Source organism: Chiloscyllium punctatum, chromosome 11, assembly GCF_047496795.1.
Source record: "Chiloscyllium punctatum isolate Juve2018m chromosome 11, sChiPun1.3, whole genome shotgun sequence".
In the NCBI taxonomy this organism is placed as follows: domain Eukaryota; kingdom Metazoa; phylum Chordata; class Chondrichthyes; order Orectolobiformes; family Hemiscylliidae; genus Chiloscyllium; species Chiloscyllium punctatum.
Window position 1 is genome coordinate 74038921 of NC_092749.1, and position 16592 is coordinate 74055512.

At 40.3% G+C, this 16592-nt stretch overlaps 1 protein-coding gene across 1 annotated transcript in view; it reads right to left on the reverse strand.

The window, feature by feature from the left end:
* Window positions 1-5532: 5532 nt before the first annotated feature.
* The window catches only part of LOC140482603 (NADPH oxidase 3-like), a 71967-nt gene continuing 60907 nt past the window's right edge, over window positions 5533-16592 (reverse strand). The window contains exon 13 of the mRNA XM_072580122.1: window positions 5533-5707. Coding sequence (XP_072436223.1) covers window positions 5581-5707 — 127 coding nt within the window. The 3' untranslated portion in view covers window positions 5533-5580. The remainder of the gene's footprint in view (window positions 5708-16592) is intronic.

Consider the following 16592-nt stretch of genomic DNA (forward strand, 5'->3'; position numbering starts at 1 on the left):
TCCCAAAATGCAGCATCTCACATTTATCTAAATTAAATTACATCTGCCATTTCTCAGCCCATTGGCCCATGTGATCAAGATCCCGTTGTAATCTGCGGTAACCTTCTTCGCTGTCCACTACACCTCCAACTTTATAGTGTCATCTGCAAACTTACTAACTATACTTCTTCTGCTCACATCCAAATCATTTATATAAATGACGAAAAGTAGTGGACCCAGCACAGATCCTTGTGGCACTCCACTGGTCACAGGCCACCAGTCTAAAAAACAACCCTCCATCACCACCCTCTGTCTTCTACCTTTGAGTCAGATCTGTATCCATGTATTCCGTGAGATCTATCCTTGCTAACCGGTCTCCTATGGGGAACCTCGTCAAACGCCTTATTGAAGTCCATATAGATCATGTCCACTGCTCTGCCCTCATCAATCCTTTCTCTTACTTCTTCAATGAACTCAATCAAGTTTGTGAGACATGATTTCCCACGCACAAAGCCATGTTGACTATCCTTAATCAGTCCTTGCCTTTCCAAATGCATATACATCCTGTCCCTCAGGATTCTCTCCAACAACTTGCCCACAACCGATGTCAGGCTCACTGGTCTAGTCAGTTCCCTGGCTTGTCCTTATCACCCTTCTTAAACAGTGGCACCACGTTAGTCAACGTCCAGTCTTCTGGCACCTCACCTGTGACTATCGATGATAGAAATATTTCAGTAAGAGGCCCAGCAATGACTTCCCTAGCTTCCCAGAGACTTCTAGGGTACACCTGATCAGGTCCTGGGGACGTATCCACTTGTCTGCATTTCAATACACCCAGCACTTCCTCCTCTGTAATATGGACATTTTTCAAGATGTCACCATCTATTTCCCTACATCCTATATCTTCCATGTCCTTTTCCACAGTAAATACTGATAGCATGGCCAATTCATCTAACCTGCACATCTTTGGATTGTGGGAGGAAACCGGAACATCTAGAGGAAACCCACGCAGACACGAGGAGAGAATGTGCAAACTCCACATAGACAGCCACCCAAGGCTGGAATCGAAACTGGGTTAACCACCGAGCCACCGTTCCTACTTAGGGGCCTCCTGCTGCTATCACTGGAGAAGCCCATGCAGAGATGCAGTCTTCAGCTATAGGTGCCAAGGGGATGGTCTGTCTCAACCTCCTCCTTGGAGGTCCCCATCCCAAGCATCACAAATGCCTTCCTTCAGATAATTTGATACACTACTTATGATGTCAAGAAACAGATGAAAGCACCAGATACTGCAAACTCCATGGATGCTGATAACATTTTGGCAATATTACTGAAGACTTGATCCAGAAACTGCTGCATCCCAAAACAAGTCATTCCAATATGAAGAAAAGCAATAGTTTGATCTGGGGACTTCGGAGGTGTTTCCTTGTTGGGCATCACTGGGTGAAACTCCACCAAAGTGTTTGCTCCTTTTGACCTGGCAGCCTCTACAGTCCCCAAATATCCTCCTTTCCTCCCCTCAAAGGATCTGCCAGCATGGTCATTGTCACCTCGCAGTCTGGGCTCTTTCTGGTTACTTTCAAGTTGGGACAGTAGTAGCGCGAATACTGTTGCAGTCCTAATACATGCCACTTCTGGTGACACTGCTTGAATGCAAGAGTTGCCAGCTGTTTGACCAGCTGTGAGCTTTCTCTGAGAAGCTGAAACTCTAACCATGAGTCAATTGTTATCACACATGTTAAAATTGATTGCGATGTTGTGTTAAATTACCACAAGCTGTTTTTAATTTGGATACTTGTTAAGAAATCTTTCAGATATTCAAATGGTGAAACAATTATTTAAACTTTATTGCATCTAGCAATCAAAATGAGACCCCCTCAAGTAAGCAGGTTAAGCCTCACAGCCCACCTTGGCTATTACCAAATTAAAGTGGACTCTAGCTATGATTCCAAAAAACAGTGACTGTCCCTGGATATCCAGGGTTTGATCCTTGTGCAGTGTAGTTCTTCAGTTCCTCTGCTAAGGATTCCTGAAGTTGGATTCTTACACAATGTTCTGTCTTTCAAGTTTGTGGTGTGACATTATTAATTACCCTTTCATTCTTTCATCCACAATATTGCAAGTCTGCAGTCTATGTTCCTTGAAAACTCAGCTTTTCCTGTCATTAACTCCTTAGATTTTTCAATCATTTGTCTTTGTAGCATAAGGTAGCCAGTTATCAATGAGTTGTTAAAATAGTTTTGATGATGTAGCTTTGACTCCTTCTTTTCAAAGCATGAATAATTGCTTTGAGTTCCTGTATAAAAGTTGTCCTTGTCCCTTAACAATTTATTCCAGACAGAATTATTGCTGCTTCTTTTAATCCATGAACAGTTGTTAAAGTTCTGAAGTTGACAGTATCACAGTCCCTCCTTTTTGTTCATTATTTTTAATATGATCAACAAACACTAATGTAATTAACTATCTTCCACTACATTGGTTTATATCCAAGTTGAGTTGATACACCATGCACAATTTAAAATGCACCATTTCACTATGCAGTACAGATATATGCAAATCTATAATCAATAAATGAATTACAGAATAATGATTTGTAAATAAATCACAAAACAAAATAGGGTAATAAGCATGCCAAAAAAATGACAATAAACAATTGCTGTGAAATAACACTATGCGATGCCTATCATAGTTTTAATATTAGCATGTCTTAACAGAAGTGATTCCATTTTCAACTGCTGCTAACAGCAAAACGTGGTAGTAACAAAAACAAGATGGATCCAAAATAATAACGAGATATGAAACAATACAAACTCATGTGGCTGCATGTGTATTATTTCCCAAATTTCTGACGTTAGCCCAGCAAGTATGTTCCTCACTGTCTTAATCTCTATCTCAGTTCTCTGACTGTTCTGCTTAATCTTAATGTGTAACCTGCGTGCCTTTCTCAAAATCCCTTTTATTTCTTCCCAAGAAGACATAACGATCGCTCTAGGCAAGTCAGTCATATGAAAAGTCACAGATTTTCTCTTCCTGATGTTAAACAGTTCAATTGTTCTTATGTGCATGAGCATTTGAGAGTGAATGCAAAATGTCGAATCAGAGACGGCACAAGACAAGTTATGATGATATTCTTTTAAAGTATTGTGTTCCAGTATGCTCCTTCACCTACACATCCAATTCGGATTATATTTACTCAAGTAGTACTTGAAATTTCGCAGACCCTACAGGTCTCCCACCACCTTTTCTACTGTATAAGGTTCACATCCGGATGATGTTTTGCATCACTCTAATATTTTATACTGTTGTAAGACTTAACAGTTTTTTTATCCTCAGACAATTTTTCATCCCTAACACAAGACCTATTCTGTTCCCTCCAATATGCGAATCATTAGTTCATACTTTTGTTAATCTCCTTAACTCACAGATAGAGATTTTAGAATTCCTATCCCATCAGCTAAATTTGGGCTTAACCCTTCATCAGCACTAGGAAGGGGGAAGGAGGCTGAAAAAGAAATGGGACGAGAGGGTAGGGCTAGGGGAAAGGTAGTTGGGATGGTGATAGGTGGGTGAAGGTAGGACATGATTTTGATAGGTTGGTGGGAAGTGTGGAGCAGATAGGTGGGAAGGAAGATGGACTAGTAGGTCAGGTCAGGAGGGTGGATTCCTGATGAAGGGCTTTTGCCCGAAACGTCAATTCTGCTGCTCCTCGGATGCTGCCTGAACTGCTGTGCTCTTCCAGCATCACTAATCCAAAATCAGGAGGGTGGAGCCAAGTCAGAGGGTTAGATCTAGGATGTGGTGGAGGAAGGAGTGACTTGCAACCTGGTGAATTCAATGTTGGGACCGTGTGGTTATCAGCTCTCGAGGTGGAAGCTGACGTGTTCTCCTCCAGTTTGCAAAAAGCCATTTTTAGACAGTGGAGGAGACCCAGAATGGACATATCATGGGGGGAGTGGGTGGGGGAGTTGAAATGAATGGCTGCAGGAAGCTGGAGTTGTTGGTACATGTGGAACAAGGATGTTCCCTGAACCGTTTCACGAGTTTATGCTCAGTCTCTCCAATGTATCAGAGACCACATCAAGAGCAACAGATGCAAATGAGCTTCAAGGTTATGCAAGTAAATCTATGATAGGCATGGAATGACCCTTTTGGGCTTTGGACAGAGAGAGGGGGGAGATGTAGCCGCAAGTTTTGCACCTCCTGTGGGGGCAAGGGAAGGTGTCAGATGTGGAGAGGTGGTTGGTCAGAAGTAACTTCTTTGTTCCCTTGTTATATTTGGCATGAACTGTCTATTTGAAGACACAGCTTATCCTGTCATTAAATCATTAAATTCTTCTTGTGATGACTCCCAGAATAGTTGGGCTCAAGTTCCAGTTCACTTGTGGCATAAGGCAGCCAATTATCAAGGAATTGTTATGATAGTTTTGTTTATGTAGCTTCAACTCCTTTTCCCAGGTGTGGCTAATTGCTTTCAGTCCATAAATAAGTTTGTCCTTGTCCCTTAAGAATTTATTCCAGATAGAGCGATTGTTGTCTCTTTCAATCTATGAACAGTTATTAAATTTCTGAAGTTTACAGCATCTCAGAGGACTTCAGGAAACAGGTCATAGAGTCAGAGAGATGTACAGCATAAAACAGACCCTTTGGTCTAACTTGACCATGCCGCCCAGATATCCTAACCTCATCTAGTCCTACTTTCCAGCACTTGGCCCATATCCCTCCAAACCCTTCTTATTCATCTATCCATCCAGATGCCTTTTAAATGCTGTAATTCTACCAGCCTCCACCAGTTCCTCAGCCTGCTCATTCCATACATGCAGCAACCTCTGTGGAAAAAGTTGCCCCTCAGGTCCCCTTTGTGGACTGGTTGGGCTGAAGGGCCTGTTTCCACACAGTAGGGAATTTAATCTAATCTAATTTAAAAATATCTTTCCCCTTTCACCCTAACCTATGCCCTCTAGTTCCGGACTCCCCTACCCCAAGAAAAAGACGTTGTCTATTTATCCTATTCATGCCCCTCATAATTTTATTAACCTCTATAAAGTCACCCCTCAGTCTATTTTTCCCACATCAACTGTTGTATGTTATGACATTTTAGCAGTTAAATCAAAACTTTATAAATGTGAACCAGCTGACCTGTACCTCCTGCAAACAAGTGAAAGTACCTAGAAAAGGAAGATGACAAACCGAAAGGTTCAGCTGAGCAAACATTGAACAGGGATCATTGAACTGCCCTTAACGATTAATTTTTGTAGTTCCAGTTCACTATCCTAGTGAGGCAGATGCAATGACTTTTGTCAGACAAGTATGAACCTTAGAAATCTCTGCCTTCATCAAAATGTTCTTTTTTAAAACAAGAAAGCGTTAACACTGAAGTAAAAGAAAATATTAGTGTATTGGGATATGAAAAAAATCATTGCATGCTCACACCATACACAATTTATTGTAAAGCAGTATGCATAAAATATTCTTGATTACTATATATTGTTACTTTTGTTGCTAGTTGTTGCAAACAATATAACTGCAGGCATACAACGATTACACCCTATGCATTACAATTCACCCCCTTGCAAATAATCATTTCTAGAAGTTGCACAGATTTTACATATTTTCTTTGTTGTAGTGGAACTGAACACCTTGGGGATTAGCAGATGAGTAAAGATTGCACATTGTGTGAAGAACATGCGAGAGGTCATTAGGTCCACAGAAGAACACACCAATGTTGGCCCTAATGAAAATGAAAGGTTAGAGGCAATTCAGGACAAGGCATTTTGTACTTCCCATACTGTTAGCATTCTAATTTGTATGTTCATTCCACAGATTGGCATTCAATTGCGCAAAGAGGTCGAGCACATAACTGCACTCAGCTGCCATCAGCTTGCGGTCACTTCTTCAATACAAAATTGGATCATTTACTGATGAATCCTGTTTCTACATTTATGAAAATGAACATATTCTGGTCTTCTCTGCATTAAATGGGAAATATACTGTGAATGAATTATATGACTGAATGTCCCACATTCAATTTATATTATGGATGACCCGTGCAAACGCTCTTGATATGTATCAGTTGCAACTCACTGCAAATAGTTTATGGATGTTAATACAAGGTAAAGGTAACTAAAGGGGGAAAAAAGCAATGTATCATGCTTAAAATATAATTTGCAAGAAATTTGATTGTTTTCTGTACAAAAGAATGACTTGATGCAATAATTTTTTTGCCATACCTGAGTTGGTTGAGTTTCATCAAGTATATAACAGAGAAAATACGTTATTTAACCAAACTAATCTGTTGCTTATGTTCCACACAAGACTTCATCTAACACTATGGGCATTCCTCACCAATGTTGTCTCTGAACTGTGTGGCTATGTGGCCATGTGGCCATTCCCAGGATTTATGCATGCGCACAGTTATTGCTGTGACACATTCACTTCCAGTTTCTTCAGCCATTACCATGCATGGACCCTGGAGGCCCTTTTATGGAGAAATTAGAAGGAATGTAGTTTCCTCTTTTTTCATGTACTAACTCTTCAATGCATCTAAATACCTCAACTACTCTATGTGGTGGTATCAATCAGAATAGTGCAGATACTATAAATCTAAGTGAAGCATAGAAAATGCTGGAAATATCCAAAAGGCAGCATCATGAAAACAGAAATAGAGTTAACCTTAGATTCTGATGAATTGTCATCGCCCTATGTGCTTATATGCCCCAAATTCTTACCACTTGCCTCAGTAATGATGTTTCTCCTGAAAATTACATTTATTGGTGACTGTCTAATATGTATTGCTTCTAGATTTGAATTCCCTTACAAGTGGAAACATTTTACTGTTCCTTGTGAATCCTTTCTACATCTCCTCTAATTCCCCAATAACTATCCTTTTTATCATGTGAATGCCAGAACTGACTAGTCATCAAAGTCTGCTGTAACAAAATTTACCAAAACTTCTCTGCTTTTCAGTTCTATCCATCTAGAAATAAACCTTGGGTGCTTGGTTTGCCTTTTTAAATTGCCTTCTGAAGCCATTTTTTTACACTTGCAGTATGTTGCAACATGTTTTCTTCTGAACAAATATTGGTTAAATACAGAATTTTTAAAAAAAACGAAATTAGTGGAAGCTGAGGCAGCAGGTTTTTAAAGATGTAAAACATGTAAAACGTATTGTTTTGTTAATAGTATTGTTCACTTATCCTAAGGTAAAAGTAAAAAAAAAGCACAGTTTCTATTTTGGAGTACAGTATATAGAAGCTGGTAGACAATGAAATCTGCATTTGAAGTCTCCATCTTGAAATTCAGAATCACTGAGTTGATGTGCAAGTTGGAGAGAAGGGCATATGAAGGAAGGGTATCATTTATTCCATGTATTGGTCACACCTTGTAGACAGGGACAGGTTCCAAATAGGTTTGTGTAAATAAAAGTGCACAGTTAGGTGAACCCAAGTAATATAGAGAATGAGAAACCATGCAAAATTATCATATCGTATCTGAACCATGTACTTGAAAAAAGTCTGTAAGAAGGTAATCAGAATGCAGACCATGGCAAGAGATATAGTCCAAAGGGAGGAGGGAGAGGAGGAGAAGGAGACATGATATGGTAATTGTAGGAACTAAAAATCACAGGACCTCAAGGATTATCATCCTTGGACTATCAACTGTGCCATATGCAAATTTATATGGAGATAAACGTGTGTTCAGGAGTGGTGTGGCTGAGTATAATTCCAGTCTATGGGACACTGGAAGCGGAATAATATATCATAGAAATGGGCTTCACCTAAACTGGGTCTGACCAGGGCAAATTGAGCAGTCACAATGACCTGAAACCAGTAAATGTAGGACATTGCGAGGTGATGCGGGGGAGTGGGAGTGCTCAGATGGAAAAAAATACAAATGATAGTTCACAAAATAACAGAAGAGAGTCAAGTATAGGTTGGGATATCTGGTTGGCATGGATGGGTTGAACTGAAGGGTCTGTTTCCATGCTGTACATCTCTATGACTCTAAGTATAAGTCAGGAATTGTGTTTTGCACACTGCATTTCAAAGGAAAGCCAGAAGACATTAAGCTGTTAAATCAGAAAGAAAAAATAGTAAGTGTGTCGGTAAAACATTAAAGCAAAGGGTTGAGTAGGTATTTGGTCTAGCAAGCATTTTTTCTATAAACTTACAAAGGAAATGGGACAAACTAAATGAATTCTTGGCACAAATTCAATTATAACTTTAATTTACATTTAAGTCTAGCCTGACAATGGTAGTAGGGAAGATGCCAGTATCCATTATAAAAGATTTAATTGCAAAACACTTGGAAAACAATGACAGGGTCAGTCACAGTCAGGATGGATTTACAATAGGGAAATAATGCTAAAGCTACTGGAACTTCTCAAGGATGTAACTAGTACAGTTGGTGGGTGTAGCCAGTGGCTGTGGTTTATTTGAACTTTCAGTAAGGTCCCATATAACAGTAAGCAAAAGTCCCATTTAAACATGTAAAATTAAGGTGCATGGGATTGGGGGTAGCTTATGGAAATGAATAGAGAATGGTTGGCGGACAGGAAACAACGAGTAGTAATAAATGGTCTTTTTCTGAGTGACCAGCAATAACTAGGGAGGTGCTACAAAGATCAGTACTTGGACCCCAGCTATTCACAATCTATATTCATGATTTAGATGAGGGAACTAAATAGAATATCTCCAAGTTTGCAAATGACACAAACTTAGTGGGTGAACTGTGAGGAAGATGCAGAAATGTTTCAGTGTGATTTAGACAAGTTGAGTGAGTAGGCAAATGCATGGCAGATGAAGTATAATGTGAAGTATAGTGTGAAGTTATTCACTTTGGTACCAAAAACAGGAAGAGAGATTATTATCTGAAATGCGACAGATTGCAACAAAACCTGGATGATAACTACACAAGTCACTGAGAGTAAGCTTGCATACAACAGGAGGCAAATGGTATGTTGGCCTTCGTAGAGATAGGATTCAAGTATAGGAGCAGGGATATCTTCCTGCAACTGTACAGGACCTTGGTGAGACCATACTTGGAATATCTTAGGAATGATATTCTGGCTTTGGAGAAAATGCGATGAAAGTATACTAGACTGGTTCCTACGATGGCAGAACTGAAGTAAAAATATAAACTGCATTGGTTAAGACTAGACAACACCAGATTATAGTCCAACAGGTTTAATTGGAAGCACACTAGCTTTCGGAGCGTCGCTCCTTCATCAGGTGGTAGTGGCCACTGTTGGACTATAACCTGGTTTTGGGTGATTTTTAACTTTGTACACCCCAGTCCAACACCAGCATCTCCAAATCTTGGTTAAGACTGTATTCATTGGAGTTTAGAAGAATGAGGGGAGGTGTTATAGAAGTGTACAAAATTTTAACAGGACTAGACAGAGTAAACACAGGAAGGATGTTCCCAAAGATTATGGAGTCCAGAACCCGGAGTCACAGTTTAAGGATGTGGGGTAGGTCATTTAGGTCTGAGTTGAGGAGAAATTTCTTCATTCAAAGATGATGAACCTGTGGAGTTCTCTGCCACAGAAAGCAGTTGAGGCAAAAAATATTGAATGTTTTCAAGAAAAACTGGATAAATTTAGCATAGAGCTAAAGGAGTTAAAGGAAGAAAATGAGAACTGGAATGATCGGCCATGAGCATGGTGAATAGTGAAGCAGGTTCAAATGGCCTACTCTTGCTTTGATTTTCTATTATTATATATTTGGAAGTATTTGCACATAGTTGCAAAACATTTAGGAATGGAAACCAAATTTGACAGTTTTTGGTTCCTTAGGAAGGATAAGGAAAATTATTGGAGGGGATGGAGTGGCCTGAATGAAAAAGGATAAAATCACTTCAATGGTAATTCAGGATATAATGAGTTAAAAAAAAAACATGGACAGGGAAATGTCTGTGTATGTTATTGACGTGCACTTCCAGAACCATTTGATAAGGTCCCCTAGGAATTGAAATTTATGGAATTGGAGAGAAATTATAGAACAGGTTAGTAAATTGGCTGAGTGGAATGAGACTGAGAGAAGTGTGCAGGTAGTTAGCATCGGTATTAAGTGGATTTGGAGGAGTGTGCAGCGAGTGAGCATTGCAGTGAAGCAGACTGAGCATGAGAGATGATGGGGCCTTTGTTCCTGAAACAGCAAAACAGAGATAAGTAACAGCAACGCCATGAAGATTTGTGAGAGCAGGGCAGCAGTTCTATAAAAAAAGGTAGGCGGTTGGTGAATAGTTGTGTTTTTTTGATTGATTACAGCTGAAGAGCACATATACTAAGCCCATAGTTTTGAATATTATGAACTTCACATGTTTATTCATACTTTCTAAAGGTTGAGGTTACTGTTTCAACCCTGCCAGGCAGTGTATTGCAGACCACCGCTACCTTCTGGGTGAAAAAAAATCATTCCTCAAATCCACTGTAAACCAGAGCCCTTCACTTTACAAGGCTGTGCCCTTGTTCATGACATTTCAGCAAAGGGGAACAGCTGCTTTGTATCTACCCTAGCCACGGCCTCTTATTATAGACCTCAATCAGATCCTTACCTCACCTCTCTGCTCCAAGTAAAAATACCTGACCATACTCAGTCTCTGCGATTTTTGAGAAGATTTAAGAAAACTTTATATACTAATGTGACAGACCATGAATGGACAGACACACTAGAATGGGCCATAAGCATCAAACAGCAGCAAACACAGAAAATGAAAAAACTACCCCTACAGGAAAAAACTGGACAAGCTCACAAAAAAGAACAATGCAGACAACACAGAGGCTTGGATAAAAAACCTATCAGACCAACCACTAACAGATATGGAAAAAGCCGTCCTGGTTAGACTACAACTACAGATATGCAGACAAAAAAGGACTTTCTAGTGGCATTAGAATCAACACTGAAGGACAACGGACTCACAGAAGAAACCCAACAGACCAGAGAGACCAGTGGCACCAACACTAAGCAGGAAAAAGGAAAGAAACACACTCAACACACAGGAAAGGAAAGCCCTAGAAAGACTCAAAAAAGACAAAAATACTGCAATCCTACCTGCAGACAAAGGTGCGTGAGCATCTTTCTAAACAGAACGGAATACATTGAAAAAGCAAACTCACTGCCTGCAGATACTGACACTTACTAACAGGTGGTGATAGACCTGACCCCACAACTAAAAAAAACCATGTCACGGCCACATTGAAAAGGCTTCAGAAATCAGGACAAATAAACAAGACAGACTTCCAAAAATGAAACCGAATGGATCTAACACACCCTGCTTCTATGGACTACCTAAAGTACACAAACCAGGGGCCCTCCTCAGACCCACAGTCTCACTTCCTGGAACACCGACTTATAGACTAGCCAAAGAACTCCACCAAAAACAAATACCTAGTGGAACTCATGCCACTCCATTTACTCCACCAAGAATTCCTGAACACCATCGAATACATCAAGATAGAAGAGGATGGTGTCCTTTGATGTAACAGCCCTGTTCACATCAATTAACAACAACCTCGCCAAAGAAACACGGACTGCACTACTAGAGGAACAAAGACACAAACACCAGACAGCACCAACTTCATCAGCAAAGACAACATCCCCAAGTTAGGAGACCTGTGCCTCATAACCCACTTCACATTCAATAACAAGATCTACAAACAAATCAATGGACCACGCATGGGATCACCAATATCAGGATTCCTAGCAGAAGCAGTAATGCAGAAACTCGAAAAAACAGCCCTCCCAAATACCTAACCTAAACTTTTGGTCCACTACAGTGATGACACCTTTGTCATCACAAAAATGGAACAAATTAGAGGAAACCTACAACACCATCAACAATATCCTTACTGGCATAAAATTCACTAAAGGGGAGGAGAACACCAACAGACTCCCATTCCTAGCTGTCACAATAGAACAAACAGTTAATGGAGAACTTCAAACCAGCATCTACAGGAAAACAATACACACAGACCAAATACTTAACCATTGAAGCAATCATCCCAATACCCATAAACAGAGCTTAATTAGGACATTATTTCAGCAAGCCACCACACACTGCAGCACCCACGAACTACGAACAGCAGAAGAAAAATAACTATACAGCATATTCAAGAAGAACAAGTATCCAATAAACACAGTCTGCCAATTTCCCAACAACAAACCCAAACAAGCAGACACAACATACTTAGAAACTCTGACCACATTACCTTATATCAAAGACATCTCTGAATGACTGCCAGACTACACAGACTGGAACCCCATCAGTAAATGCATCAATTTGGACCCTGTCTACTATCCTCTGAGAAGAAGAACCAGAAATGATATCACCCACCCAAAGAAACCAAGACGTCTAAATAGAAAGCGGAACATAACATGAGCACTTTGCCAAAGGCTCACTGATGATGTTACTTTGTATGGTGACGAAACATCTGAAATCAAACCTATCAGCTCAGCAAGCAAACTTACAACCAGTTACTCAGTCTCTCTTCATGGGTAAAATGCTTTACCCCAAGCAACCTCCAGGTGAACCTCCTCTGCATCCCTCCAGCGCAATCCCATCCTTCATATCGTGTATACCCAGGACTGCACAGTTCTCCAGATGTGCCCTAACCAAAGTTCTGTACAGCCTCCAACATAACCTTCCTGCTCCGATAGTGTGTGCCTTGACTGATAAAGGTAAGCATTCCATATCTCTTATTAACTATCCTTATAACCCTGTCCTGCTATCTTCAGGGATCCCTGAAGATCACTTTGCTCCTCTGAGCTTCTTAGTCTCCTGACACTAATGCTGACTGCCTTGAAATTTCGTACAGAGCTGATAAGTTGGAATCAGAGCTGCAGACACTTTAACACATAAGGGAGTAGGGGAGAGTTGCCTAGACAGTTTCTGGATACAGTCACACCCCTCAGATTTATTATATCAAATTTGATCAGTGGTCAGAGACACGAGAGTCTGTGACTAAGAGCAGGTATGCTAGTCCAGAATTAAGCTTTTGAAGAGCCTCAGTTACTGCCCTTACTCAATAGCTACAATGTTCTTGTTCCCAGTATAGATAACAGCACAACTTAGACAGAAGATGAACACACTGACCACTGCATCATGAACCAGAGAGCCATTCAAATGGGGGAGAATAGTTCAAGGAATAGATACTGTTCTTTGCAGTAAAGTCAGAGAGTCCCAAAGACTGTGGTGCTTACTTGGTGCCAAAATTCAGGACATCTCTCCTGGGCTGGAAAGGAACTTAGAGTGGGAGGGGAAGCATCCAGTTGTCTTGGCTTACACAGACACCGACAAAGGTGGGACTAGAAAAGGAGTTCTGCTGAGGGATTGAGATGGGATAAATTGAAAAGCAGAACACAAGTGTAGTAATTGCCAGTCCTCTACCTGAGCCCAGTTAAAATTGGCATACGGCAATAAGATTGCACTGGTAAATGCATTACTCAAAGATCAGTGTGGATAAAATGAGTTCTGATTCATGGGGCACTGGCAGTAGTATTGGATAAAAAGAGAGCTGTTTCATTAGGTTGGGCTTTATTTGAGTCATGCTAGAACCAGTATCCTCTTGAGTTGTAGAACTGTGTTTAGAGATATGGCTTTAAACTAATTAGTGGAGGGGAGGATTCAGAGTGGATGTGCAGGGTAATGAAGAGGCAAATGGTGTTTAACATGTGACAGGAAGCTGTAGAAAATATACACAAAAACATGTAACAATAATAAGAATCAAAACAGCCACAGTACTGAAAATAATTTGACAGACTAAATAGAATGTTAGCCTAATTAGAGAAATAGAATACCAGGAGGTTGAAGCCATGCTTCAGCTCTGCAATGCCCTATTCATGCCACAACTGAGCAATTCTGGGCATGACACTTCAGGAAAAATGTACTGGCATTGAAAGAAATTCAGTCTAGATTCACCAGAATGATGATCAGATCTTAAGGTTTAAATTTCAGAGTGATATTGCAAAAAGTTAAATATATCCATTGTGATTCAAAAGGTTAAAAGGTGATTTGATCTAATATTTTCAAGACATTAAGGGGAAAGAAAGAGTGAATAGGAATAAGGTTTTTTCATTGGATGGGGAGACAAGGGTTACGGGATATAGCCTAAAGATTAGAACCAAACCTTTCAAAATAAGGAAAGCAGGAATACTTTACTGCACACAAAGGAGGAAGTTTGGAACTCACTTCAGTAAAAAGCTGTTGATGCTAGATTTAATTGTTAATTTTAAAACTGATTGAAAGCATTTCTTTAGCCAAAGGCACCAAAGATATAGGGCAAGGTAAGTAAACTAAATTAGGTCACAGATCAGTCATATTTAAAAGGTCTGCCTCAGTGCTCTGGGACTCTATCCAAGTAATCAAAGCAGACAGGCCCTCTACCCCTCATTTGTCACACCTCTTCATACTCCTCACACACTCCTCCATATCTCATCCATACAAACCTATATCCCCACCCACACCCATGGCCCCACATATCTCAATCTGTGCCAATCTACCTACCCCCAATGACTCTTCATACATTCCATGGCAATCCATTCCCTGCTACTAACCCTAATTGTTCTTTGTAGCCTAATGTTAACTTAATACCACCTTATGCCAAGCCATATATCCTATTGCTTTCTATCTTTATACTTTCCATGCCTACTAACCCAGTATCTACCATAGCTGACCTGGCTGGAGCCCTCCTGAGATGTAATAAGATTAAATTATAAGTATCACTTTACAAAATATATAAAATTAAAAACACTCATGGATAAAAGCCAGTTCAATACATCTAAATGCCTTCAAAATTATAATACTTCTTAAAAAGTAAAAAATGCATTTGTAACTCTACATCAAAGACAGATAGTCCCTTAATAAGCTCTTCATGGTAACAAACCCTCACTACTCCACCTCCCCACTATGATAATTATGAGTTATGCAGGCAGTAAAAAAATACTCATCGAATAAAGGTATTTTCAGTTTTATGTCAACAAACAACTATTGAAATGATGGCACACCAGATTCTTTTTCAATTCAGGGGTGATGTAGGTTAGTTTATGTTTTCAAAATTTAAAGAACATAGGGATTTAATAACTTGACAGTTCCATGGGCCTTATCCATCTTACACAAGTTCACATTTCTACTTAAAAATCCTAAGTTGCACACTGCAAGAGGAGGATCTGTTTGAACTCTGCAGTTTTCCATATGAATCATATCCTGCTGCTTCCCCCTACATGTGAAATAGGATCTATCAGAAATAGAGGCAGGTCTTCCTGATCCAGATTCCCTTGTAGCAGTTTTGACAGGGCACAGAGTCTCCTTGACTGAATATCCAGGGCAGGGTGACATTTTGTGATCTGTTCTCCACCATCCCCGACCTCGCCACACCAATCAGTTTGGATCAGGAGGTTGGGGAGTTTCAGATTGGATGTCGTGGCATTGGTGCCATGCCTGTTACCCATTCATTTCCACTGGTACTTTACTTATGGAGAAGCAGAACCGGGAGGCCTGCTTTCTCTTGAACCAATTAAGGCCCTTAATGGCCAATTTGTTTTCCCAAAATGAGAGGGTGGAAAGAGTATGTGCTGAATGCTGGCAAATGAAATGTTATTTCTGACCCCACTCTGTGTCCCCCTATTTTCTTGATTGGTCTTGCATCCTCCTAAATCAAGACTATGATGATAGGATTTAATGCATATGTGGATGAGCCTCTGGTTAGCTGTGATCTCAGTAGTCTTGCGCAAGTATAATCTCTGGTAGGATGTTGATTCCTGTACAGCACAGCTCAGTAGCCTCACTATCATGTATAGTATATTAAAATCATTGTTTAATGGTAACCTAAAAGTCTGGTTGATTACAAAGTGCTAAATAATAAATGCTATATTTCCAGCTCTCCATCATACTTGTCAGGGCCTATTGCACTCACCTTCCAATCTGGCCGCAAAGCTCCTCAGTCCCAGCATTAGCCACTATGCTCAGTAACACTGCTGTGACTAGAAAGGGATATATTCAAATGGCCGTCTGATTTTAGAGACAAGATTTCCTCAAAATCATTTTTAGGCAATTAATGGCTAAGAATACCGTGAGACGCCATGGTGGCTCAGTGCTTAGCACTGCTGCCTCACAGCACCAGGGACCCGAGTTCAATTCCCGCATTGGGTGACTGTCTGTGTGGAGTTTGCACGTTCTCCTCATGTCTACGTGGGTTTCCTCAGGGTACTCCGGTTTCCTTCCACAGTCTAAAGATGTGCTGGTTAGGTGAATTGGCCATGCTAAATTGCCCATAGTGTTAGGTGCATTAGTCAGGGGTAAATGTAGAGGAATGGGTCTGGATGGGTTACTCTTCAGACGGTTGGACCGAAGGGCCTGTTTCCATACCATAGGGAATCTAGTCTAGTGGTCTGATGGACTTACAATAGACTTAGAACTTCCAGCAGAAATAGCTTACTCCTGACTTTTAAGTTCAGGAGAAAAATCATTACCACCACATAAAATCCAGGACATTCATGCAGATCTGCATTCCACAAACTCTACATTTTAACATTTGTTGTACATGTTGTGTGATGTACGTTTGTGTCTCTGTGTGTGTATATGTGTGTGTGTGTGTGTTGACAGTAATATTACATACA